Source organism: Spinacia oleracea, chromosome 6, assembly GCF_020520425.1.
Source record: "Spinacia oleracea cultivar Varoflay chromosome 6, BTI_SOV_V1, whole genome shotgun sequence".
Lineage (NCBI taxonomy): Eukaryota > Viridiplantae > Streptophyta > Magnoliopsida > Caryophyllales > Amaranthaceae > Spinacia > Spinacia oleracea.
In genome coordinates, this window is record NC_079492.1 from 21,476,257 (window position 1) to 21,503,264 (window position 27,008).

The window sequence follows — 27,008 nt, forward strand, 5'->3', positions numbered from 1 at the left end:
CTATACTTTGATGGATAATTTGTCTCGTTCTTAATTAAAGCACTATTTTTTCCCTCAAAAATAAACAATTAAATAAGATCGGTGCATTATAAATATTAGGACATTTGGGTATTTACTACCTTAAAATTACATCACTTTTGTATTTATTACCTTATGAAAATTTTATTGTAATTTACTACCTTCAAGTTTGTTTTTGTTTACATTCGCTACCACTTCATGATTTTTTCATTAAAATTAAAATATCTCTTTATCGTTTTAAGTGATTCAAAACTCATTTTTCTCATTTGTGTGTAAGGATTCCATAGATACATTACTTTTAACATTTTGCAAAAGATATAAAGAATAAAAAATATTTGAAAACTTTTAAAATATCTGTGAATTATCAAACGAGTTGTTTTGAAATGTCGTTCTCAATGAAATCCCTATAGAAAAGAGAAATTAATGAAATTTGAATAACTTTAAACGGTGACGAAAAGAAAGAGATATCTTAATTTTAAAATGAGAACAATATAAAGTGGTTGCAATTCCAAACAAAAACATCATTTAAGGTAGTACTACGTAAATTATAATAAAATTTTCATAAGCTAGTTCATACAAAATTGATGTATTACACTCCCTCCATTATGAAATATTAGTCCATTTTTTAATCTCGTCATTATTCACAATTGAAAAGAATCTTCTAATTTCTTTCCAACGCGTGTTTCAAAATATATTCATATAAAATCTTATTTTGTTCGTCTCCGTGTGTAGTTTAACCTAGAGTATTATATGTGACCATTTGATGTATTGGCGTATTCACACTTATAAATAAGTCCAGCACGTTTAAGGCCCACTGCGCTGGTTAACGTAATCTAAAAGTAACACCAATATGGAAAATAAAAGAGTGAAAATAAAAACTTTATAACCAAAAAAACACTTCTCTCTAAAAAACGCTCCTCCTTCTCTCTAAAAAAACCCTAAAACCTAAACCTAGATCTTCACCCCTGCCGCCGGCGGCTTGAGCTTTGCCGCTCCACTCAGGTCGCCGGCGAGCAGATTTATGTGCTTAGTTCCGTTAGCTGTGTAGATATCGCCGACAAGGAGTTGTTCTTTGATTGAAGAAGGTTTCTTCGGCAACTTTGAAGATTGTTCGAAGAAGCTTTTGCCGGCGATTGTTTTATATTTTCGTGTTTAAGCGGCACCGGTGGTGAAGGTGAAAAAGGAGCCAAGCGTTGCTTCTACCTCCTTTTGGATCGCAGCCCTTCTCGCCGGAAAGTTTGTGTTTTTTATGGGTTTTGTTTGGTTTCTAAGAATAACAAAGGTTAGCGACTAGTTTTCAGTTTGGAGGTTATTTGATTGGGCCAGAGTTTCAACTAAGGTGCGGTTTCATCCCCTCCCTATTCGCCGCCGTCGTAGTTCGTCGGTAAAGGTAATTTAGGGTGAGGGTTAGTGTTGTGAATTTGGAATCGCTGTTTGATTCTCTTGTGTTTGTTGTGGGTAGTACCCTGTGTTTGTTGGTTTATTGGCTTGTTATCCCATTTCCGGCTAATCGCCGCCGTCTTGTTTTGTGTCGGACCACCCCGATCTGGACGGTAAAGGTATTCACCGCCGTCTTGTAGTTTCGACCCACCCCGACCTTGACGGTAAAGGTAAAGGTTAGTTTAAGGTTTTAGGTTTTGGGGTTGAATTTGCCATTTGTGTGTTGCCCGTACCTCTGTGCTTTGCTTTGTGTTAGGTTCTAAGTTTTTCGGTTTCACTAAAAAATATGAGCAAGTATTATTTATAATTGGAATATTGAAAGATACATACGCCAAAATGATCCCCTGAACGAATTCTGGAATTTCATTTTCGTGTCCTGTTGGATCAAGCCAAAACACTGTTCCTTTCCACGGACAAATGGCAGCTAACATCCAATGTCATCAATATAAAATGTATTAGTGAAACCAACAACAAACAAAAAAGTATTAAGAATGTTCATGAAGTGAACATAACTAACCTTTCAATGTACGGAGCAAAAAATATTTGATTTATATTTTTACCTACATTGCACCCAAAAACATTACTCAAATAGTCAGATCGATCTTTCTCTTCTGCCGGGGTTAACGGAGAAAGAATATTAACATCGCAAAAGCCATACATTCCCGATACACTCTCCTTTCTACACCCCTCGCTCAAGTACCTTACACATCAAAGTATATATATATATTAAGTGTTAATTCTTAGTTTTAAGTCAAGGGATATTTTACACGGTGGTGCCTATGTGCTTTCAGGATTTCAGGACAAGTCGGATATATGCGCGCATAATTTTCTATGTACTAGTAATTATAAGTTCATACTGCATAAGTACATGAGATGGACCAAATGGAAGCAACAAAAATAGCTGATACAACAACAACAAAAACAACATAAATGGCAACAACACAGCAAAAGCAGAACCAGCATATCAGAAGCATTAGAAGCAAACCAGTAGCATCAGACGCATATCAGAAGAAGTAGATCAGAACCTTGAAGAATATTCGTGACTTACTGATAGAATCAGACGCATATCAGAAGCATTAGAAGCAGACCAGTTGCAACACACATTAATCAATTTGTGACTTACTGATAACATAGGTACAAGTGAAATTTAGTTAAATAGATACAGAGTATGTAGCATGATACATACCTCATGAAAAGTGACATGTGAGATGTTCTGACATCTCTTTGGAAGCACCAATCAAAAATAGCTTCATAATCAAATGTAGCTTCTATCTCGTTGCAAAGCACAAAAAATGGTATTGGTAATGCGATGGTCTCATTCTTCTTTCTCATTCCCATAGCTTCATTCTTGAAAACTTCTAATAGACCGGAGGTCACCTTGGCATGATCCTCATCAGTGATCTTATACTTTTGTGTGGATGTAGCTTGTGATAATGATGGCGATTGCGAGAAGGGGTTGCTTTCTTTTTCTTTTAGTTGCTTAAAAAGCAAATAATATAAATTATTAGTGGAATGCACATAGAAAATAATATAAATTATTAGTGGAATGCACATAGAATATAATATAAATTATTAGGAGAACAAGTGCGTATACCTTTTTCTTTGGAACTAACACACTGGAGTTCACTTTGGCACGATTCTCATCAGTAACCTAATACTTTTTTGTGGATGCTGCTTGTGATGATGATGGCAATTGCGAGAAAGGGGTGGTCTCTTTTTCTTTTGGTTGCTTTAAAAAAGATATAAAAACTATAAGTGGAATGCACATAGAAACTTATAAACACTTTTTTAGGAGAATAAGTGATGATACCTTCTTCTTTAGAAAAATTAAGTGAGTCGGCCATGGAACAAAACTATCCTTTGCTTGACAAACGAAAGTGAATAGTTCAGCAGGACACGGTAGTAGTGCAGTAGACACAATATCTTCCTTTATATAGACTTGGCGATTACTAGGGGACACATCAAAAAAATGATTCTTAACCACTAATGATTCCCCTGGTATGTACACTTGTCCCGTTGTAACAATTTGGTTTACTTTGTGTTCCTCAATCGCCAAACAGCAGTCATGCGTACCCTTGTCATATTAAATACATAAGAAATGCAGTTAGTGTTAAGATCAGTAGAGTAGAAATGCATTCTTGTTTAAACTTAATGAAGTCAGGAGTTGGGTTATGGGAGCTAGCTTGGTAGGGCTTAGACTCGCATAGGCATACACGGATGAGGAGATCATATGTGGTGGTCACAGGCTAGTCCTGTACTCCTGTCTAATGGAGAACTAGTTATGGACCGGTCCTAGGTCTTGCACTTAACTAGGCCAGTCCATGTTGATATCATCGTTTTCTATTTATTGGGATTTTTGTTGCAGGAAGACAGAAGCCTTTTGTTACGACAAGCCATGTTCTGTACATTTTTTGTGGTCTTGCTTGTTGGATTTAGAAGACAACATGAATGTAAAGTTCTCTAGTATTCTACTTGTTTTCCTACCTTATGGATTTATGGGTAATATAGTCGGAGAGGAGAGAGGATTTTTAGAATCAGAATTCATCACTGAGTGTCGTTGTTGCCCTTGTTGGATAGGGTTGTGTTGTTAACCTACCGGTTTTGTAATTAGAAATAATTCTAGACTTGGAAAAACTTCTGATTTAAGCTCTTATTAACTAAAGTTTTGTAGGACTCTTGTTATATACCGTTTCCACTTAAGGTTTTCCGTGTTCCCCAAACACTTGAGCATATCTTTGTACTACAGTTATTCTAAATAATCTATATTTGAGAGTTGGGGAGAGAACTTGAATAAGTACAACGTGTTTTGTAATTAGACTTAGAGTAAACTCTAAAAGAGAGAAAAGAGTAATTCAATAGAAGTACGGGTGCAATTGTTAGAAGTAATAGTTGTGTTGAATAAAGATTTCTAGTAGTTTTCTAAAGTTTTATTGAATCAGTGTCACTTAATTCAGCATTTATAAGCTTGATTTGAAGTTCAATAATTGTTCTTCTGATCAATTTGTGCACTTACAGGTTTATGAAGAGTCTTTGCCAACATTTCATTAGATCTTTTGGGAGGATTTTTGGGACTATAGTTTCTATGCAATTAATAAAATATGCATTCAATACTTTCTATAGATAAATATGGTCTTAATACCTCAGGATGGTCAGCACTAATCGGTTGAGTGTCGTATGTTTCGGGCCAAGGAATACCACCGTTCTCGTGTTGCGAAGAGTAAAGTTGATGGTCTTCATGCTCAAAGGACTGTTCTGAGTGTGATAATGAAACATGGTAGGGCTGAAGTTCTTTCTCTTGCTCTTGAGCTTGAAGTCGAGTGTCTGGAAGAGGACTTATGACACCTTGACATCCCTGATGAGTACCTCCAGCAAGTAATAACCGGAGCAACAAATTGCAATGGTTTCCCCTTAGCAGTTTGGGTAAAAGAACCAATAGGTTGGGCACCACTCGACCATTGAGTTCCAAGCTCAAGGGAATGTTCTGATTGCGGCCATAAAACATGGAAGGGTTGTTCTGACTGCGGTAATGAAACATGGTAGGGCTGAAGTTCTTTCTCTTGCTCTTGCGCTTGAAGTCAAGTGTCTAGAAGAGGACTTGTGATACCTTGGCCTCCCTGATGTGTACCTCCAGCAAGTAGTTCGGTAAAAGAACCAGTAGGTTGTGCACCACTCAACCATTGAGTTCCAAAACTGCCAGATTGGCCACTCCCTTGACCAATAGAACCACCAGATCGTCCCCTAGCACCACAAGCTATCAATTTCTTCAACTTCTCCTGTGCCTCGGCTTGGTTTTGGCCCGACATTAAATACAATATTAAGAGAGTCTGTTGGTTTCTCATCATTTTCCTCTCTGTCCTCATACCAGTGAGTTCGGCACGCAATTGGCTAGGTGGTGTTGGTTTGGCAAACCCAAAATACTGCTTATTTGTGATACCTGACCAACGCTCCTTACACTTCCACCATGCTTCGGCTTCTTTATTGCCCGTGCCAAAATATCATCACGGCGACTCTTGAAAGAAATTTCACCTCTTTCAGCTTGAGCTTTCAGTGCATACTGAAATCAACAATGAGCAACCAATCTATTTAGCTATACGATAGCAACACAAGTTTACATATATGATTAAAAAAAGGATATTTAAAAATCGTTATAATTGTTTCAACAGTCTCTTGATCGATTGGATTCTTAAAGGTATATTTTCCATCTTTGAAATGTGAATGAGCTCACAACCAAGTCTCATGTCGAGGCACCTGATCGACATGAATCCCTTTTTTCATAAATTCTTTTTCCTGACAAAAAAAACACGCAGCGTATAATTAATTATATATGCACTAAGAGGTTGGAGTATATTGAACTTGAACAATAGTGTAAATGCTAATTGCTAATCACTGGACATTAAAGATGCCTAACAAACAGATCCGGAGCTTTCTGTCTCAGAATGAAGACTAACCAACTTTTACTAGATCAGGATAAGGTGGCCTCTAAACTTTACAGTGAACCGTTGGGTGTTCAGTAACTGATGATTCAACGGTTTGTTGTTTTGTTACTAGATTTGTTCCCCTGCAACTGTTACTAGATCAGGATATGAGTCTGTTTGGTTTCAGGATATGAGTCTGTTTGGTTTCAAGTTCACTTGATTTTGGATACAATTCAGTGTGGAATAGGCAAGTAATCAGATGGGGTACCTTGATTTTCAGGCTTGCTCCTATTTGGCAACCCTACCTAGCTTAAATATTGCTTTGCACCTTAGTTTTACACCCTAACCTGAGACTTTTACGATCAAAATAATGTACAGAGCTCAGAAATAGACAGTACATAAGACCAAATGGAATCATTCTGTTCATAATTATTTACCAACTTTGATTAACTCCCTCCACTAAGTAGCTAGGAAGAAAACTTACTATCTGGTCTTGATAGTACTAGTACCCTAGAGGGCCTCCACAGTAGCTTGAAGTATTCAGCATTGACCTTTCTCGACTATCTCCACTCACCTCCTATAAAATAAACCAGGTTAAAGTTAGTAGACGCAAATTGTTTTACAACAACTAACATCATAACCAGTGGCGGGTGTTGATATAATTTAATTTAAAAGCAGAGTACTCCATGTTACAGTAGATATCTACCCCAAAACTTTTAACCAATTAAACTATCCCGTAAAAAGAGGTGTCAGATTTTGGTTTAGCAAAGCTGTTGGGTGCTGGAAAGACTCACATCGCTACTTGAGTAATGGGCACATTTGGGTGAGCTTGTTTCTAAGTTGATGATCATGAAGAAATAAGACATTTTATTTTACTCAGATTAAATAAGACATTTTATTTTACTCACATTTTGGTCTGAATTAGCATTGTACTTGGTTTGATGTTAGAGCAAGAAATATTAGTAGAATCTGACAGCAAGTACAGTGGGTTTTATGATGGTGTGGCTGTAGATAAACCTGGTGGACTAATGCCGCCACTGATCGTAAAAAGATAATAAACAAATACCTTGAACTTTTAAGAAGTACTATGTGCAACAAATTTATTTCAAATTTCTTGAGTTAGCCAAGGATATTTCCAATCCGGTGGCCTTGCTCTCAACCTTCCAGATTTATGTTACAACCATTTCTTCCTTAATCTGGTCTTGTGTGCTCTCCATCTATCATCAGCTTGCTGCAAGATATAATTTTTACGCTCTTCTAACACAATGAATCCCTTCTGCATCAATAATCATTATTATTAAAAACATACAGTAACAAGCAATGTAATAATAAAATTATTGAAAGTTACTTATTGTGTACAAATATACTTACTTTTATGCACTAATACAATCCATCTAATGTTTCTTTTGGAACATCGGTCCACCTCTCATATGTTATGAATACTCGCTCCCGAGTCACTACACCAATGTAGGTCGTAAACCGAGCTTGTATTCCCCGCATGGTATACCCGAAAGTGGATCCCATTCTAAAGGGAATTTGGTCCCATTTTTAATCGCTATTCCAACCGCATTAACTACTGTATGAACCCTCTCATCCTCACGTCTAACCCGTTCTGCATCAGAATCATCCTCGTCAGTAAGATCGCCTTGAGGTGGGGGCATTTTCCTTTTCTTTCTCGCCATAAACCTACAAAAATTCAATGTTGTAAGTTAATAAGCTATTGATACGAGTTTAAAAACTCGTTGTATAAACCAGGATAGTTGATTAACAAGGTAGACCTTTAACTTGTTGATCGTGAATGCAAGACAAGACCTATTGACTCACAATCAGTTCTTTGAATGGGAAACGCGTCCAAAACAAAGAAAAAAAGCTGAATTATAAACTATAATTCGAAATGTAACAAACAAGTGTTTTAATCATCCAGTTGGTTGTTTATTCCAATCAAGAAGCTGACTATAAATAGCCAAAAACCAACAGCTACAAGATCTTTAAACGGCTAATTAAGAGCCATTTAAGAGCCTTTAAAACTGGCAGTTACAAGCTCTAAAGCCTCCTAATTCAGTCACTAAATTGGAGGTTACAAAGGCTTAAAACTCTCCTTACAAACAGCAATAATCAAAGCTAAGTAATGACTGAATTTAAATTGGGGATTTAAACAAATATCCCTTTATTAAACCGACTTTAACCAAAGCAATTAAAAATAATAAGTGCGTACAATCTGTTTAAACAAGCGGACCAATGTGATTAAACGGACCAGTTTGATTAACGTACCACCTTGATAATAAGGACCATATAACGAGCTCACTCAATCCAAGTCACCATGCACACAAAATGAGCCATTGAACCCAAATCAGTTTTGGTTCCAATTGCTAGCATAAGACTATCACTTTCATCCATAACCGTATCATCCCCTCCCCCTTTAAAAGGAATTGACCTCAATTCAGCAAGGCCATCATCATCAAGATAAGGTGAAAGATCACCTACATTGAAAGTAGCATGGACACCATAGTCTCCCGGAAGCTCAATCTTGTAAGCATTATCATTCACACGTGCAACCACCTTGTAAGGACCTTCAGCCCTAGGCATAAGCTTGTTCTTGCGTTTGCTTGGAAAACGCTCTTTCCTTAAATGAACCCAAACCAAATCACCTTCTTCAAACAACCTCGGTTTGCGATTCTTATTTGATTTCTGTTTATAAGAGGCATTAATAGCTTCAATTCGCTCACGAACTTGTTGGTGCAGTTTCATCATAGACTTTAACTTTGCATCGGCATCCTTGTGAACCATCTCATCTTTTGGTAATGGAATTAAATCCAAGGGCAAGTATGGATTAATCCCATATACTACCTCAAATGGAGAATGACCAGTAGCATAAGTAGGAGACCGATTATAAGCAAATTCAGCGTGAGAAAGCTTGACATCCCAATCCTTTTGCGTTTTACTTACCAACCCTCTCAATAGCGTTCCCAAGGTTCGATTTGTCACCTCTGTTTGCCCATCAGTTTGAGGGTGATGTGAGGTGCTAAACAACAACTTGGTTCCCACCTTTCTCCACAATGTATTCCAAAAGTAACTCAAGAACTTGGAATCTCGATCAGAAACAATAGGCTTTGGAATTCCATGCAAATGAACAATCTCCTTATAATACAAATCAGCCACATTACAAGCATCATCCGTTTTGTGACAAGCAACGAAGTGAGCCATTTTTGAAAATCTATCCACCACGACCATAATAGCATCCTTACCTCTTTGAGTACGAGGCAAACCCACTATAAAATCCATGGATACATCTTCCCAAGGGAGAACTGGAACCGGCAAAGGTGAGTATAAACCGGGTTTGAAAGAACTTTTGGCCATATGACAAGTCACACATTTATTCACAATGTTCGTTACATCACCTAACATTTTAGGCCAAAAGAAATGTTCTCTCAATATTTCCAAGGTCTTGGCTATGCCAAAGTGACCATCCAATCCTCCACCATGAGCCTCACGCACTAGTAACTCACGAATTGAATGCTTAGGAATTCAAAGGCGGTTACCTTTGAAAAGAAACCCATCTTGCAACATGTACTCCCTATAAGCACCAACTGCACATTTCTCGAATGCAACTCCAAAATCACCATCATCATGATAATAATCTTTTAAGGTTTCAAACCCCAACAAACGAACATCAAGTGTAGCAAGCAAAGTGTACCTTCGTGATAATGCATCAGCCACCACATTGCTTATACCATCTTTGTATTTCGAAGAAAAATGAAAGGATTGCAAGAACTCAACCCATTGAGCATGCCTTGGGCTCAATTTTTGTTGCCCATTAATATACTTCAAAGATTCATGATCAGAATGCAAAACAAAGTGGCTAGAACGCAAATAATGACTCCAATGATCCAAAGCTCTAACAATGGCATAGAACTCTTTATCATAAGTGCAATAATTCAAACGAGCACCCCCTAACTTTTCCGAAAAATAAGCTATGGGACGCTTACCTTGGATCAAAACAACACCAATCCCCACTCCACTAGCATCACACTCGACCTCAAAAGGTTGAGAGAAATCTGAGGCAGCCCCAAAATAGGAGCAGCACACAAACGCTCTTTAATCACATCAAACGCATTTTGAGCGTCCTCTCCCCATACAAAAGCACCTTTCTTCAAGCAACTAGTGATAGGACTAGTAATAGTACTGAAATCACGAATGAAACGTCTATAAAATGAAGTAAGACCATGAAATGAACGCACCTCACTTATAGTTTTAGGATTAGGCCACGATTTGATAGCCGCGAACTTGGACTGATCCACGGACACTCCATCTTTCGAAACCACATAGCCCGAGAATACAACATTGTCAACAAGGAATGAACACTTCTCTAGCTTCCCATAGAGTCTTTGAGCTCTAAGTGTTTCAAAAACATCCCTCAAATGAATCAGATGCTCCTCTTCGTTCCTACTATACACCAAGATGTCATCAAGATATACCACAATGAATCTGCCCAAAAATGATTTAAGCACTTCGTTCATTAGCCTCATAAACGTACTAGGAGCATTAGTGAGACCAAATGGCATGACGGTCCACTCATACAAACCATGTTTTGTCTTGAAAGCCGTTTTCCACTCATCTCCTTCACGCATCCGAATCTGATGATAACCACTTCGCAAATAATTTTTGAGAACAACTTCGAACCATGGAGCTCATCTAACATATCATCAAGTCTCGGAATTGGAAAACGATACTTGATGGTAATGTTATTCACAGCCCTACTATCAACACACATTCGCCATGTTCCATCTTTCTTAGGCACAAGCAACACCGGAACAACACATGGACTCAAGCTTTCTCTAACATAGCCTCGATTCACAAGTTCATCAATTTGCTTTTGTAATTCCTTTGTTTCCTCCGGATTGCAACGATAGGCAGCCTTATTAGGCAAAGAAGTTCCTGGAATAAGATCAATTTGATGTTCAATACCACGAATAGGGGGCAAACCTGGTGGTAATTCATCCGGAAATACATCCTTGAACTCAAACAACAATTCGGCAATGGGACTACCTTCTTTCCAATTTTGGCCTTCAATTGGACTCTCCTTAGCCACGAGCAAATACACCAACTTTCTGTTAGGTTATGATACATATGACATTTACATAAATCATGCGGAAACAACCATTAACCCAGGAAACATATTATTTACACATAATCATTTAGCATAGTTTAGATGCATACTCTTTGTTGCGTGCCTTCCCTAGCTGCGCCCGAACCGAACAAGAACAAGTCTTTTAGGACTCCAAGTGTCGTCCCTCCGTAGAAAGTCCACAGCACGTCCGGATCCGCCTTAAGATTGACCAACTAGAATCGCCCTTAAGGTACTCAGAAAATTCGGCACTTTTGGGGCAAGATGGGTTTTAATTTTCTCTCAAAAAACTCACTTTTGAATACTTTGAAACTTGTATATAAATTATGACCCCTAGGCCTTTATTTATAGAGTTATGGAAAAGGAATCGTAATCCTAGTAGGATGCGAATTAATTGGAATTAGAATTCTACATGAATTCTACTTAATCAATTTATCCAATAGGAATAGACATTTAATCATACACTGACTCTTGCAGATTCAGGAATCTCGCATGAGCTCAAACTCACACACACACGGCAGCCACAAGGGCTGCCCACGCATGCGAGCAGCAGCCCACGCAGCGCGGCCCACGCATGCGCGGCCTTGTGCGCGCTGGGCTGTGGCGTGCGTGCTTGCTGGGCGATGGCCTGGCTTCGTGCTGGGCCTTCGTCCGGCAGGCCTCGTCCGATGCTAATTCGTACGATACGCTTCCGATTAAATTTCCATTTCCGGAATCTATTTCCGATACGAACAATATTTAATATTTCCGATTCCGGAATTAATTTCCGTTTCGAACAAATATTTAATATTTCCGTTTCCGGAATTATTTTCCGATTCCGGTAATATTTCCGATTCTGACAATATTTCCGTTTCCGGCAATATTTCCGATTCTGGTAATATTTCCATTTCCAACAATATTTTCCGATACGTACCATGTTTCCGTTTCCGGCAACATCTACGACTTGGATAATATTCATATTTCCGATACGATCCATATTTCCGTTTCCGGCAATATCATCGTTTCCGGAGTATTCATTTCTTGCCTGTGACGATCTTAGCTCCCACTGAAACCAAGATCCGTCGGTTCCGAATATTCATAGATGGAGTATTTAATGCCATTAAATACTTGATCCGTTTACGTACTATTTGTGTGACCCTACGGGTTCAGTCAAGAGTAAGCTGTGGATTAATATCATTAATTCCACTTGAACTGAAGCGGCCTCTAGCTAGGCATTCAGCTCACTTGATCTCACTGAATTATTAACTTGTTAATTAATACTGAACCGCATTTATTAGACTTAACATAGAATGCATACTTGGACCAAGGGCATTATTTCCTTCAGTCTCCCACTTGTCCTTAGGGACAAGTGTGCATTTCCTAATTCCTTTGTCGCTCGATGCTTGCTCTTGAACATAAGGTAAGAGTTGTCATCCTTATTATGTCCAGAGGTGTTCCTCGGTTTCAGAGTTCAACTGATCAAATAAACAGATAATCATAGCCTATGATTCATCCGAGCACGGCCATGCATTTCACAGTTTCTAGCTCTCCGAGTGGCCTTGTACAACTTTTAAGCATCTCATCCCGATTTATGGGAGGACAATCCCAATCTTGCGATCTTGAGATTAGACTTCGTTTGATAGGTGATTACCTGAGCGTTGCCTTTATAGCCTCCTTTTACGGTGCGACGGTTGGTCAACGTCAAAGCAACCAGTTCTCAAACAAGTAATCTCAAATCACTCAGGTATTGAGGATTTAGTGTCTAATAATTTAATGAAATTTACTTATGACAGACTTTCATCTCTTACAGTAAAGTTTCATAGGTCTTGTCCGATACTAGTCTTCCCAAAGTAAGTATCTATGCAAATGATTATGACATTGCCATGTCCACATAGTTCAAGAAACAGAACTACTAGTCATCTTGCATTCTAATCGTCTAACGTTTTCTATGCGTCCAATTTTATAGAAAACTCCGACTAGGGACCATTTTCAACCTTTGACATTCAAGTTCACTTGATAGACATTTCTTAGTCACAGGACTGGTCCTGACAGTCTATCTTGAATATATCGTCAAGTTGAAGGGACTCATCATTTAATAAACCACAAATTAAATGGAAAAATGAATTCCTTTCATTTATTGTGAATGATTAACCAATAATGTTTTACAAAGATTTAAACTCTAAAACTTTAAAACATTAAACAGAGACATCAAAGCCATTCTCCAATATGCTTGATTCCCATAGCTGCAGTGTGCGAGTTGTGCTTCGCTTGCGGCAGAGGTTTAGTTAATGGATCTGATATGTTGTCATCAGTTCCAATTTTGCTTATCTCGACTTCTTTTCTTTCAACGAACTCTCGTAGAAGGTGAAATCTACGAAGTACATGCTTGACTCTCTGGTGGTGTCTAGGCTCTTTTGCCTGTGCAATAGCTCCGTTATTATCACAATACAGGGCTATTGGTCCTTTAATGGAGGGGACTACACCAAGTTCTCCTATGAACTTCCTTAGCCATATAGCTTCCTTTGCTGCTTCATGTGCAGCAATGTACTCCGCTTCAGTTGTAGAATCCGCAATGGTGCTTTGCTTAGCACTTTTCCAGCTTACTGCTCCTCCGTTGAGGCAGAAGACAAACCCAGACTGTGATCTGAAATCATCTTTGTCGGTTTGGAAACTTGCGTCCGTATAGCCTTTAACAATTAATTCATCATCTCCACCATAGACCAGGAAGTCATCTTTGTGCCTTTTCAGGTACTTCAGAATATTCTTGGCAGCAGTTCAATGCGCCTCTCCTGGGTCTGACTGGTATCTGCTCGTAGCACTGAGTGCGTACGCAACATCCGGGCGTGTACATATCATAGCATACATTATTGAACCAATCAATGATGCATATGGAATCCCATTCATTCGTCTACGCTCATCAAGTGTTTTTGGGCACTGAGTCTTGCTTAGAGTCATTCCATGAGACATGGGTAGGTAGCCTCGCTTGGAGTCCGCCATCTTGAACCTATCAAGCACCTTATTGATATAAGTGCTTTGACTAAGTCCAATCATCTTTTTAGATCTATCTCTGTAAATCTTGATGCCCAATATGTACTGTGCTTCTCCTAGATCCTTCATCGAAAAACATTTCCCAAGCCAAATCTTGACAGAGTTCAACATAGGAATGTCATTTCCGATAAGCAATATGTCGTCGACATATAATACTAGGAAAGCAATTTTGCTCCCACTGACCTTCTTGTATACACAAGATTCGTCCGCGTTCTTGATGAAACCAAAGTCACTGACTGCTTCATCAAAACGTATATTCCAGCTCCTGGATGCCTGCTTCAATCCGTAGATTGACTTCTTTAGCTTGCATACCTTTTTAGCATTCTTTGGATCCTCAAAACCTTCAGGCTGTGTCATAAACACAGTTTCTGTTAAAACGCCGTTTAAGAAAGCAGTTTTGACATCCATCTGCCATATTTCGTAATCGTAATATGCAGCGATTGCTAATATTATTCGAATAGACTTTAGCATTGCAACTGGTGAAAAGGTTTCATCGTAATCCACACCGTGGACTTGCCTGTAACCTTTCGCAACCAATCTAGCTTTGAAAACTTCAAGTTTCCCATCCTTGTCCTTTTTCAGTTTGAAAACCCATTTGCTTCCAATGGCTTGGTAGCCATCTGGCAAATCGACCAAATCCCATACTTGGTTTTCAGACATGGAGTCTAATTCAGATTGCATGGCTTCTTGCCACTGCTTGGAGCTAGGGCTCGTCATAGCTTGCTTGTAAGTCGCAGGTTCATCACTTTCAAGTAATAGAACGTCATAGCTCTCGTTCGTCAAAATACCTAAGTACCTTTCCGGTTGAGATCTATATCTTTGCGATCTACGCGGGGTAACATTTCTAGATTGACCATGATTCTCACCAGATTCTTCTAAAGATCTCTGAGTTTCATCCTGAATGTCATCTTGAGCATTCTCTAGAGTTTGTTGTTCGACTCGAATTTCTTCGAGGTCTACTTTTCTCCCACTTGTCATTTTGGAAATGTGATCTTTCTCCAAAAAGACACCATCTCGAGCAACAAACACTTTGTTCTCAGATGTATTGTAGAAGTAATACCCCTTTGTTTCCTTTGGATAGCCCACAAGGATACATTTGTCAGATTTTGGATGAAGTTTGTCTGAAATTAATCGTTTGACGTATACTTCACATCCCCAAATCTTAAGAAAAGACACATTTGGAGGCTTTCCAAACCATAATTCGTATGGAGTCTTTTCGACAGCTTTAGACGGAGCTCTATTTATAGTGAGTGCAGCTGTATTTAGTGCATGTCCCCAAAATTCTAATGGAAGTTCGGCCTGACCCATCATTGACCTGACCATGTCTAGCAAGGTTCTGTTCCTCCGTTCTGACACACCGTTCCATTGTGGTGTTCCAGGAGGAGTCAATTCTGATAGAATTCCACATTCTTTCAGATGGTCATCAAATTCATAGCTCAGATATTCACCGCCTCTATCAGACCGCAGTGCCTTGATCTTCTTGCCTAATTGATTCTCTACTTCACTCTGAAATTCCTTGAATTTGTCAAAGGATTCAGACTTATGCTTCATTAGGTAGACATAACCATACCTACTGAAGTCATCAGTGAAAGTGATAAAGTAGCTGAAACCACCTCTAGCATTTGTACTCATTGGTCCACATACATCTGTATGGATTAAACCCAATAGTTCATTTGCTCTTTCTCCAACTTTAGAGAAAGGTTGCTTTGTCATTTTGCCAAGTAAACATGATTCGCATTTACCATAATCCTCTAAGTCAAATGGTTCTAGAATTCCTTCCCTTTGAAGTCTTTCTAAGCGTTTCAAGTTTATATGGCCTAATCGACAATGCCACAGATAGGTGAGATCTGAATCATCCTTTTTGGCCTTTTTGGTATTTATGTTATATACTTGTTTGTCGTGATCTAATAAATAAAGTCCATTGACTAATCTAGCAGATCCATAAAACATCTCTTTAAAATAAAACGAACAACTATTGTCTTTTATTATAAAGGAAAATCCCTTAGCATCTAAGCAAGAAACTGAAATGATGTTTTTAGTAAGACTTGGAACATGGAAACATTCTTCCAGTTCCAAAACTAGCCCGGAGGGCAACGACAAATAGTAAGTTCCTACGGCTAATGCAGCAATCCGTGCTCCATTTCCCACTCGTAGGTCGACTTCTCCCTTGCTTAACTTTCTACTTCTTCTTAGTCCCTGTGGATTGGAACATAAGTGTGAGCCACAACCTGTATCTAATACCCAAGAAGTTGAATTAGCAAGTATACAGTCTATAACGAAAATACCTGAAGATGGAACGACTGTTCCGTTCTTCTGATCTTCCTTTAGCTTCAAGCAATCTCTCTTCCAATGCCCCTTCTTCTTGCAGTAGAAGCATTCGGATTCAGAAGTGGGTTGACTGACCTTCCTCTTTGCAGATTTGGCGCCAGTATGCTTAGTTGGGCTGGCCTTGTTGCCACCTTTCTTAGCATTCCTCTTCTTTCCAGATTTCTTGAACTTGCCCCCACGCACCATAAGCACATCCTGCTTATCACTTTTGAGCGTCTTTTCAGCGGTCTTCAGCATACCGTGAAGCTCAGTGAGCGTTTTGTCCAGACTATTCATACTGTAGTTCAGTTTGAACTGATCATACCCGCTATGAAGAGAATGGAGGATGGTGTCTATAGCCATTTCCTGAGAAAATTGCTGATCCAGCCGACTCATATTCTCAATGAGTCCAATCATTTTGAGAACATGTGGACTTACGGGCTCGCCTCTCTTAAGCTTGGTCTCAAGAATTTGCCTATGAGTCTCGAATCTTTCGACTCGAGCCAGATCTTGGAACATGTTCTTCAACTCACTGATGATTGTGAAAGCATCTGAGTTGATGAACGTTTTCTGCAGATCCGCACTCATGGTGGCGAGCATTAGACATTTCACATCCTTGTTGGCATCAATCCAACGATTGAGGGCTGCCTGAGTGATCCCGTCGCCTGGAGCTTCGGGCATCGCCTCATCTAGGACATACTCCTTTTCTTCCTGCATAAGAACTATTTGCAAGTTCCTTTGCCAGTCAAGGAAGTTTTTCCCGTTCAACTTCTCCTTTTCGAGAATTGATCGAATGTTGAATGAATTGTTGTTTGCCATATTAAAAACTACAATTGAAAAGAATAAACAAATAAATAACCATTCACAGTTTCTCTTAATAAACTTAAATTCTAGCATTCATGCATAATTCAATGTTTATTAAGCATTTTATTCAAGTTATGTGTTCCGGCAGGTGTGAATAAAATGATTCCAAGATCCTAAAATCATTGAAGAACTAAGCACAGTTTGTCGACTTAATCCTAGAACATCTTAGGTAAGCAAAAGCCTTTTGCTAATAGTCTAGAAACTATTCTTGGTTGATAGGTACGTCTAAGAACTTATTAGGTAAACCTATCGAATTTGCCACGACATAAAAGGACTCCTTACTTATATCGTTGAGTTTCACCAAAACTAACATGTACTCACAATTATTTGTGTACCTTGCCCCTTTAGGACCAATAAGTAACACCTCGCTGAGCGAAAACTATTACTAGATTGATGTAAAGGATATCCAAGCAAGTGTATATTTTGGCATGGCACCTTTTAACTCAATTTTTAAGTTTGGAACTTAAGGCTCTTACTATGTTGGTTAGATTTTAAGTGAACTAAAATCCTTAATCATGCAACATAATCAAGCTTTTGATCTCATGCATTTTAAGACATATTTAAAGCAATAAATAACTTAAAACATGCATAAGATATTTGTGATCTAGTATGGCCCGACTTCATCTTGAAGCTTTGACTTCAAAGTCCGTCTTGAAAATCTCCGTGGGAGGCACCATTTTCTTCAAATAGGATAAGTTATAACTAATTACAACTATTTGATGGTACGCAGACCATATTTGAATTGAAAAATAACTTTGGTGCTTTAGACCAATTACATTCAAATTAATGGTACGCAGACCATATTTTCTATCCTATTTGGGCCATACTAGTCACTTCATAACCTGCAAAACAGTACATATACAATATATACCATTCACCCATTCATTATCATGAATGGCCCACATAGCTGGTTAGTTAAAACACATTATGCATCACGTAAACATTTGCAGCAATTAATCAAGGTCACCAATAATCTACCAATTATTCAGTCCTTATTAATTCTAATCGAGTTGTTTTAACCTTAAGGATTTGTAGACCTAATCAAGAGTTTATGACTAAAAGCACTCCCACTCAAACCAATAAATTCATATGCTTTACTAATTTTAAACATAAAATTGTATTTCTAGTCTAACCGGAAACATACAAATTTAATTAAAATTTAAAGCTCATATAAATTTATAATTGAATCCAAAAATTTAATTTTAATTTCAGTCACATTTAAATTAATTTATGATTTTAATTTTAGTAAAATAATTAGAATAAATGCCATTTATTATAATTATAATATTCAAAATTAAAATCCAAGAAATTAATTCAAATTATTAATTTTAAAATCAATTAAAATTACGTGAACTGAAATTTTCAAATTAAACATTCAAAAACGATCTAATCGAAACGCAAACATCCTATGCGTTGCACGCCCATGGGCTGTACGCACACAGCCATTGCTGGCCATGTGCGCGCAGCCCATGCGCTCGTTGCATAGCTGCTGCTGTCCCATACGCAAGCCTCCGCACAGCGCCCACCGCACGCGAGCTATCGCTCGCAGCGCGCGCGCGTTACCGCGCTCGCTGGTGCGCGAGATCGCTCGCTGGTGCGCGCGAGCCATCGCTCGCTGGGGCGCTGCATCGCTCGCTGGTGCGCGCGAGCCATCGCTCGCTGGCGCGCGAGATCGCTCGCTGCGCGCGCGCGAGCCATCGCTCGCTGGTGCGCGACATCGCTCGCTGGGCGGGCGACGTCGCGCGCTGTGCGCGCGAGTGATGCTGTGCGCAGCGCTCGTGGCACGCGAGCTTGCGCTCGCTGCGCACGAGGTTGCGCGCTGTTGTGCGAGGCAGCGCGCGCTGTGGCGCAGCTCGCTTGCTGCCCACACGCGACTGCCTTGGCTCGCCCCTCGCCCATGCCCATCCGTTCATTGCTCGTGGCACACGACACAAGGCAGGGCTGCTGCCTTGCGCTCGTGCACTACGCCCTTGCTCATTGCATTCGTGCCGCACGGGCGACGAGCTCCCTTGCTCGTCGTCGCATGCCCGCATTATACAACACCCCTTAAGGGTAACACGAAGCGTCCATTGCTTCGTGCGTGCAAGTTATTTGAACGAATCGCATAAAAATTTAAAATTTATATTTAAAATTAATGACAAATTAATAAATAATATTAATTTCATAATTTTAGGGCGAAAAAATCGAAAATTTATTATCCAATTGATTTCCGATTGATATGGATTCAAGTCTAGGTCATAAAAATTTAAAATTTATCGTAAATTTACAATTTTTATGGTGGTTTTTAATCATAGGTTTCTAATTAAATTACAATTAATTATGAAAATCAAATTAATTCTAAATTATTCTAATTTTCAACAAATTAATCATAATTACAAATTAGATTGCATAATTAACAAGACTAGGCATTCAAACTTGTTAAACATATGCAGTAGGTCAATCAAAAATTCAAGATTTATCAACAAGAATCGCAAATATTTAATTTAACATCTTAAATTTACGAAATTTTGCATTCGAAAAACTAAAACCTTCGAAAAGTCATAGTTAGGCTTCGAATTTGAGAATTCTGGGTTCGGCAGAAAAATACTATTTTTGTCAAAATTTTAGAATGCCTTTTACATGCGGAATTGACACAAAAATTACTCAATTCGGATGAGTAATGAAGAAACTGCCGAAAAACTGCGTACATATAATTAAATAAACGCAATTTGCAATTAATTAACAATTACGAAAATTAATCACCCCTTTTAATTCTTGCAAATTTGTAATATTTAACCATGTTCATGCAATTTAGATTATGAAAATAATAAGGGGCTCGTGATACCACTGTTAGGTTATGATACATATGACATTTACATAAATCATGCGGAAACAACCATTAACCCAGGAAACATATTATTTACACATAATCATTTAGCATAGTTTAGATGCATACTCTTTGTTGCGTGCCTTCCCTAGCTGCGCCCGAACCGAACAAGAACAAGTCTTTTAGGACTCCAAGTGTCGTCCCTCCGTAGAAAGTCCACAGCACGTCCGGATCCGCCTTAAGATTGACCAACTAGAATCGCCCTTAAGGTACTCAGAAAATTCGGCACTTTTGGGGCAAGATGGGTTTTAATTTTCTCTCAAAAAACTCACTTTTGAATACTTTGAAACTTGTATATAAATTATGACCCCTAGGCCTTTATTTATAGAGTTATGGAAAAGGAATCGTAATCCTAGTAGGATGCGAATTAATTGGAATTAGAATTCTACATGAATTCTACTTAATCAATTTATCCAATAGGAATAGACATTTAATCATACACTGACTCTTGCAGATTCAGGAATCTCGCATGAGCTCAAACTCACACACACACGGCAGCCACAAGGGCTGCCCACGCATGCGAGCAGCAGCCCACGCAGCGCGGCCCACGCATGCGCGGCCTTGTGCGCGCTGGGCTGTGGCGTGCGTGCTTGCTGGGCGATGGCCTGGCTTCGTGCTGGGCCTTCGTCCGGCAGGCCTCGTCCGATGCTAATTCGTACGATACGCTTCCGATTAAATTTCCATTTCCGGAATCTATTTCCGATACGAACAATATTTAATATTTCCGATTCCGGAATTAATTTCCGTTTCGAACAAATATTTAATATTTCCGTTTCCGGAATTATTTTCCGATTCCGGTAATATTTCCGATTCTGACAATATTTCCGTTTCCGGCAATATTTCCGATTCTGGTAATATTTCCATTTCCAACAATATTTTCCGATACGTACCATGTTTCCGTTTCCGGCAACATCTACGACTTGGATAATATTCATATTTCCGATACGATCCATATTTCCGTTTCCGGCAATATCATCGTTTCCGGAGTATTCATTTCTTGCCTGTGACGATCTTAGCTCCCACTGAAACCAAGATCCGTCGGTTCCGAATATTCATAGATGGAGTATTTAATGCCATTAAATACTTGATCCGTTTACGTACTATTTGTGTGACCCTACGGGTTCAGTCAAGAGTAAGCTGTGGATTAATATCATTAATTCCACTTGAACTGAAGCGGCCTCTAGCTAGGCATTCAGCTCACTTGATCTCACTGAATTATTAACTTGTTAATTAATACTGAACCGCATTTATTAGACTTAACATAGAATGCATACTTGGACCAAGGGCATTATTTCCTTCACTTTCCATGATCAAGAGCTTGCTCAATTTCTCGTTTACTAGCCAACATGGTGAGATTCGGCTTTTTCTTTTGTTTCACACTCATGGATCGAACCGCTTGAGATGACATAGGCTTTAGCACAATTTTCTTGCCTTTGTCTCTCAATTCATACTCATTGCTTCTCCCTTTATGAATCACGTCCCTATCAAACTGCCAAGGACGACCCAACAAAATATGACAAGCATCCATAGGAATAACATCACAAAGAACTTCATCCACATACGAACCTATAGTCAAACCAACCCTTACTTGCTTCGACACTTTTACACTATTACCATCATCAAGCCAATGGAGTGTGTATGGCCTAGGATGGGCAGTAGTGATTAAGCCTAATTTTGACACCATTTCACTAGAAGCAGCATTGGTACAACTCCCCCCATCAACAATTACACTACACCACTTATCTTTCACTAGACATTTAATATGAAACAACTGATCTCGTTGGTCTAGATCAGTAGGTGAAATTTGAGTTTGTAGCACTCTAAGAACCAGATTTGTGTCATAAATTGGAGCCTCATACCCTTCCTCTTCCTCCTCATCACCACTCTCATCAAACACAAATACGTCCCCCAACCTCTTTTCCTCTTCCAACAACTCCTCACGACATTCAACAGCTTCTCTCAAGGTCACTACTCGTTTATTTGGACACGCATTTTGATAATGCCCAAACCCTTGACACTTAAAACAACGCACCTTGGACAGACTTGTTTCTTTGGTTGGGTTAGATAGTTTAGGGGCAGCCGTAGAATTACTTGAACCTACGGTACTAGGTGATGTGTTTGGTTTCAAGCTAGGTTCGGATTTAGCCCAAGACTTGGCTTTACCATCCATACTAGACCCTCCCCCATATTTTGCCTTCCCTTGATTTTCCAATTTTAAACAAAGTCCACAAAGAGTGTCAAAATCAGAATATGGATAAAGGTCTACGGTATTGGCAATATTATAATTTAGACACCTTAAAAATCTGGACAGTTTTTGTTCCTCAATTTTCTCAATTTCTCCCATTAAGGACAACTTTTCAAACTCATTAATATATTCAGCCACACTCATTTTTCCTTGCCTCAATTCGGCAATTTTACGATAAGTTGTTATTCTATGAGTTGTTGGCACATACCTTTTACGTAGCTTACGTTTCAAAGACTCCCAAGAGGTAATTTTCTCCTTCCCTTCACGTATTCTCTTGGATTTCAGTCCCTCGAACCACAATGAAGCCCCTCGTCCTAGCTTCAATATGGCATATTTGCAACGCTTCTCATCATCAATGTCCTTGAAATCGAACATTCTCTCTATTTTGCGCTCCCACTCCAAATAGGCTTCCGGATCTGTTCCACCAACAAATTCAGGAAGTTCGGTGACCTTGAATTCATCCATAGCCCGTAGATCACGCCTAGGAGGCCTACGATACCCCCCATCTCTAACGTTCTTTAAGGCTTCTTGGAGATGTTGTAGAAAGTCAGGATCATCAAAATCCATATTTCACTTTGTAAGAATTACGAATAGCAGCTCTTTTTTTTTTTTTGGGCGGATCACACGAACAGCAGCTCTGATACCACTAATGATACGAGTTTAAAAACTCGTTGTATAAACCATGATAGTTGATTAACAAGCTAGACCTTTAACTCGTTGATCGTGAATGCAAGACAAGACCTATTGACTCACAATCAGTTCTTTGAATGGGAAACGCGTCCAAAACAAAGAAAAAAAGCTGAATTATAAACTATAATTCGAAATGTAACAAACAAGTGTTTTAATCATCCAGTTGGTTGTTTATTCCAATCAAGAAGCTGACTATAAATAGCCAAAACCCAACAGCTACAAGAGCTTTAAACGGCTAATTAAGAGCCATTTAAGAGCCTTTAAAATTGGCAGTTACAAGCTCTAAAGCCTCCTAATTCAGTCACTAAATTGGAGGTTACAAAGGCTTAAGACTCTCCTTACAAACAGCAATAATCAAAGCTAAGTAATGACTGAATTTAAATTGGGGATTTAAACAAATATCCCTTTATTAAACCGACTTTAACCAAAGCAATTAAAAATAATAAGTGCGTACAATCTGTTTAAACAAGCGGACCAATGTGATTAAACGGACCAGTTTGATTAACGTACCACCTTGATAATAAGGACCATATAACGAGCTCACTCAATCCAAGTCACCATGCACACAAAATGAGCCATTGAACCCAAATCAGTTTTGGTTCCAATTGCTAGCATAAGACTATCACTTTCATCCATAATCGTATCAGCTATATAATTAAAACTAATAAATTAAGAGAGATGCAGTAATAAAACTACATAATTATTAGATCAATATTATATTGAAATTTGGCAATATATAATGTGGTATATAAATGTGTACTCTAAAGCATCATTTATTTCATGTAATCAACACTCCTACTGTGCAGTCAGCTTCATGCTATAATACTTTGTTGACGAATTTTATTTTTCAAATTTGTGCGTTGTCAGTCCTTCAGGCTGAGTGTTTGACTGTTCTGTAGGGGCTTACGTGCGTGATGGTCATCTGCTGGACTATTCCGCATTGGGAAACTAGTTGTGAGCCTGATATTATTTCAGTAATAGATGATGTAATAGGCTAGCTAAGTCTCTAGACAGTTGTTGTATTATGAAAACTAGTAGAGCATTAGCCTTACAGTGACAGTAGGGAAGGAAGGGCATTAGCTGATGGTGGTTTTTGCTGTCTAAAACTAAAACACACAGATGATCTTTATTCAATACTTACCAAGCGTACAAATAGAAACAAACCATAACAGACTATATACTAGAAACTATAAATTGAGTTTGAGTTTGTTATGTCTGTAACTCTATACCACGTTCAGTGATCTAATTAGGTAAATCTTCTAATCTCATTATTTTGAACCATAAAAATTGCAGGTATACATGCAGATATACTGACCAATCATCACAAAATATAATGTCAACCAACAGCTCAAACACACAATCATGCAGCGGAAGAATTAGATGTATCGAGCAGATAATTGAAGGGCAGTTTCATGCCCTGACACTCTATATAATTAAAACTAATAAAGAGAGATGCAGATAATATTTCTTATGTTTGCACCTCATTTCTCTTTCCGTTGACGCTTCCGTGATGCACCCTCATTACTAGTGTCATCAACCCATATTCCTTCACTATGGTCATCACGTATACATGTTACTGAATCATCTCCATAATCGTTGATGACATCTTGGACTTGTACCCCATTAGTGAAATGGATTTCCTCTTCTTCAATATCATCATCTTCATGGTAGTCAACAATTTCATCGATTTCAAACCGAGACCTTGGCTTTATAACAACAGACCTTTTTTGGTCATATGGATCAGTCATGTAGAACAATTGTCTTACTTGACTAGCCAATATGTAAGGATCTTCCTTATGACCAAGCTTGTCAAAATTAACCAAATTAAACCCTATATCTTCATAGTCAACTCCGTTGTTGTTATCAACCCATTTGCATTCTACCACTATGTCTTGATGTTGGAAGCCCAATAATCTTTGCATTTCCTAGATATTGACTACACGATCCAACAAGATCTTCATAGAAGTTCTTTTCAGCAATACAAGCTTCGGGTCTATAAGCATTCTTCACATATCCCTTATAAGTTTTCATTTGCCTTTCAAAGGACCATTGAGCTCTCAAATGAACTGGGCCACAATACCTTATCTCTCTCACCAAGTGAATGGGTAAATGAACCATGATATCAAAAAAAAGATGGAGGAAAATACATCTGTAATTGGCAAATAATGATAGCAATTTCTGTTTCCCAATTATCTAAGTCTTTAGGATTAATGACTTTGGCGTACATTGCGTTAAAGAATGAACACAATCTAATAATGGCATATCGAACATTTTTAGGTAAAATTGAGCAAATAGCCACCGGCAACAAATATTGCATCAAAATGTGGCAGTCATGAGACTTAAGACCCACAAGTTTCAGATTTTCCATCGAAATAAGGTTGCGAAAGTTTGAAGAAAAACCCTCTGGAACTTTCACTCCAGCTAAAGATTCACATAACACTTTTTTCTCTTTTCGTGACAATGTATAAGCTGCGGGAGGAAGGTATTTCTTGGGGTTTCCCTCAACAACGTGGAGTTCACTTCTAATCCCCATATCCTTCAAGTCATATCGAGCATTTTCACCGTATTTTGTCTTCCCAGGAACATTCAACAGTGTGCCAATCAGGCTATCACACACATTCTTCTCAATATGCATTATATCTAAACAATGTCTGACAAATAAGTGTTTCCAATAGGCTAAGCGCCAGAAGTCAGAACATTTTTTGTACCTCTGCTTAGAAATACCTGCTCTAGATTTCTTCCCAAAGGTTATCTGGATGTCCTTAACCTTTTGAAACACCTCCTCCCCACTCAAGTCTCTTGGACGTTTTATGAATTCTTGTTTCCCATTAAAAGCCTTTTTTTGCTTGTGTGAGGGGGTCGAAAAAGCACAAGGCTAATGCGTGACCTCGTCCCTCGTGGGTGTGACAATTCTTTTTATTCAATCAAGTGTAATTGGATTTCCTGTGAGTTTACACCCAATTGACTAGTAATATAGGAGTCGCCATTCAGTTTTTAACAACAATGAGAAAAACTGACAAAACCCGGTTATCGTGACATAAAGGGAGTGCAATTATGTTTGACCACGACGGCCGTAGGTTCCCTTGTGATCCCTGGTGTGGGGATCTCTCAATATACACCCGCAAGGTAGAGATTGAGGGTTCGGGGGACTGTAACTACCGAGAGGAGTACTTCGCTCGTTGATAACTCCAGAGGCAGGATATCCTTACTAGCTCAGCATAAATAATTGAAGGGACATGCGTTAACTATTAAACTAATCTGAGTTGATTTTAGCAATATGCAACATATAATACTAATTCGATCGTGATTATCTGATTTAAATAGCATTAAGGGACCTAGCATGATAATCCGATTTCCCAAAAATATTATATTTGTTAGGCGTGATAGAACAATCAGATGAGGTTAGTTTAACAGTTCATAAAAAGGGCGAGGAAAGCAGTTAAATCATCGAAAAGGGACACATTACGACGCACCCTTGAGAGGTGCGTCACGGTTCTCAGAAAACTAACCACTTTGACTTTGCTATTTCTCCTTTTTATTTAACGAATCTCAATTATAGGACAGGATACGTTCTGTTCGATTTATGGATCGATTGCGACAGAACGCGTGAACAGTTTCGCAGCGAGAGGCTTAGGCTAAGGGTTGGAGTCAATACTCAGAATATGAATTATGTGTTGTCCTTTTCACGTCGAATTTGGGGCTGTATTTATAGGGAAGAGTTCGTGGAAAGATAGAATTGCAGAATTCTAATCCACAAAGAATTAGGAAAAAACACGTACCCAGGTATTTTCAGCGCCCAGAGCCAGGTGTTGAAAATAGGGTCTGGGCTGTTTTCTTAGTCAGATTCGGATTCCTGAAATCCGTAGAGTTTGAGACTTAATCGAGTCCTTTAGTGCGTACCAATTTCATGACGGAATGCGTCTGGGCCTGTTACGAACTCTAGGCTCATTAGGATTTTAATTAATACGTAACTCTCATTTCCGAATCATATTAGGAATAGGATTCTCGCAG

At 38.7% G+C, this 27,008-nt stretch overlaps 1 protein-coding gene across 7 annotated transcripts in view; it reads right to left on the reverse strand.

Annotated features, from left to right (window-relative positions):
- LOC110790188 (protein FAR1-RELATED SEQUENCE 5-like) overlaps positions 1 to 27,008 on the reverse strand; it is a 44,152-nt gene that overhangs the window by 8,207 nt on the left and 8,937 nt on the right. For 4 of the 7 annotated variants that reach the window (XM_056831439.1, XM_056831445.1, XM_056831443.1 and 1 more), the window contains exons 3-9: positions 7,245 to 7,559; positions 6,940 to 7,149; positions 6,358 to 6,450; positions 4,598 to 5,745; positions 3,269 to 3,532; positions 3,053 to 3,187; positions 2,645 to 2,937 (exon numbers count right to left, since the gene is read on the reverse strand). In XM_056831439.1, the coding sequence (XP_056687417.1) occupies positions 2,645 to 2,796 (152 nt within the window). In that variant the 5' untranslated portion in view covers positions 2,797 to 2,937; positions 3,053 to 3,187; positions 3,269 to 3,532; ... (2 more) ...; positions 6,940 to 7,149; positions 7,245 to 7,559. The remainder of the gene's footprint in view (positions 1 to 2,644; positions 2,938 to 3,052; positions 3,188 to 3,268; positions 3,533 to 4,597; positions 5,746 to 6,357; positions 6,451 to 6,939; positions 7,150 to 7,244; positions 7,560 to 27,008) is intronic. The other 3 variants (XM_056831440.1, XM_056831442.1, XM_056831441.1) reach the window with 3 other exon arrangements.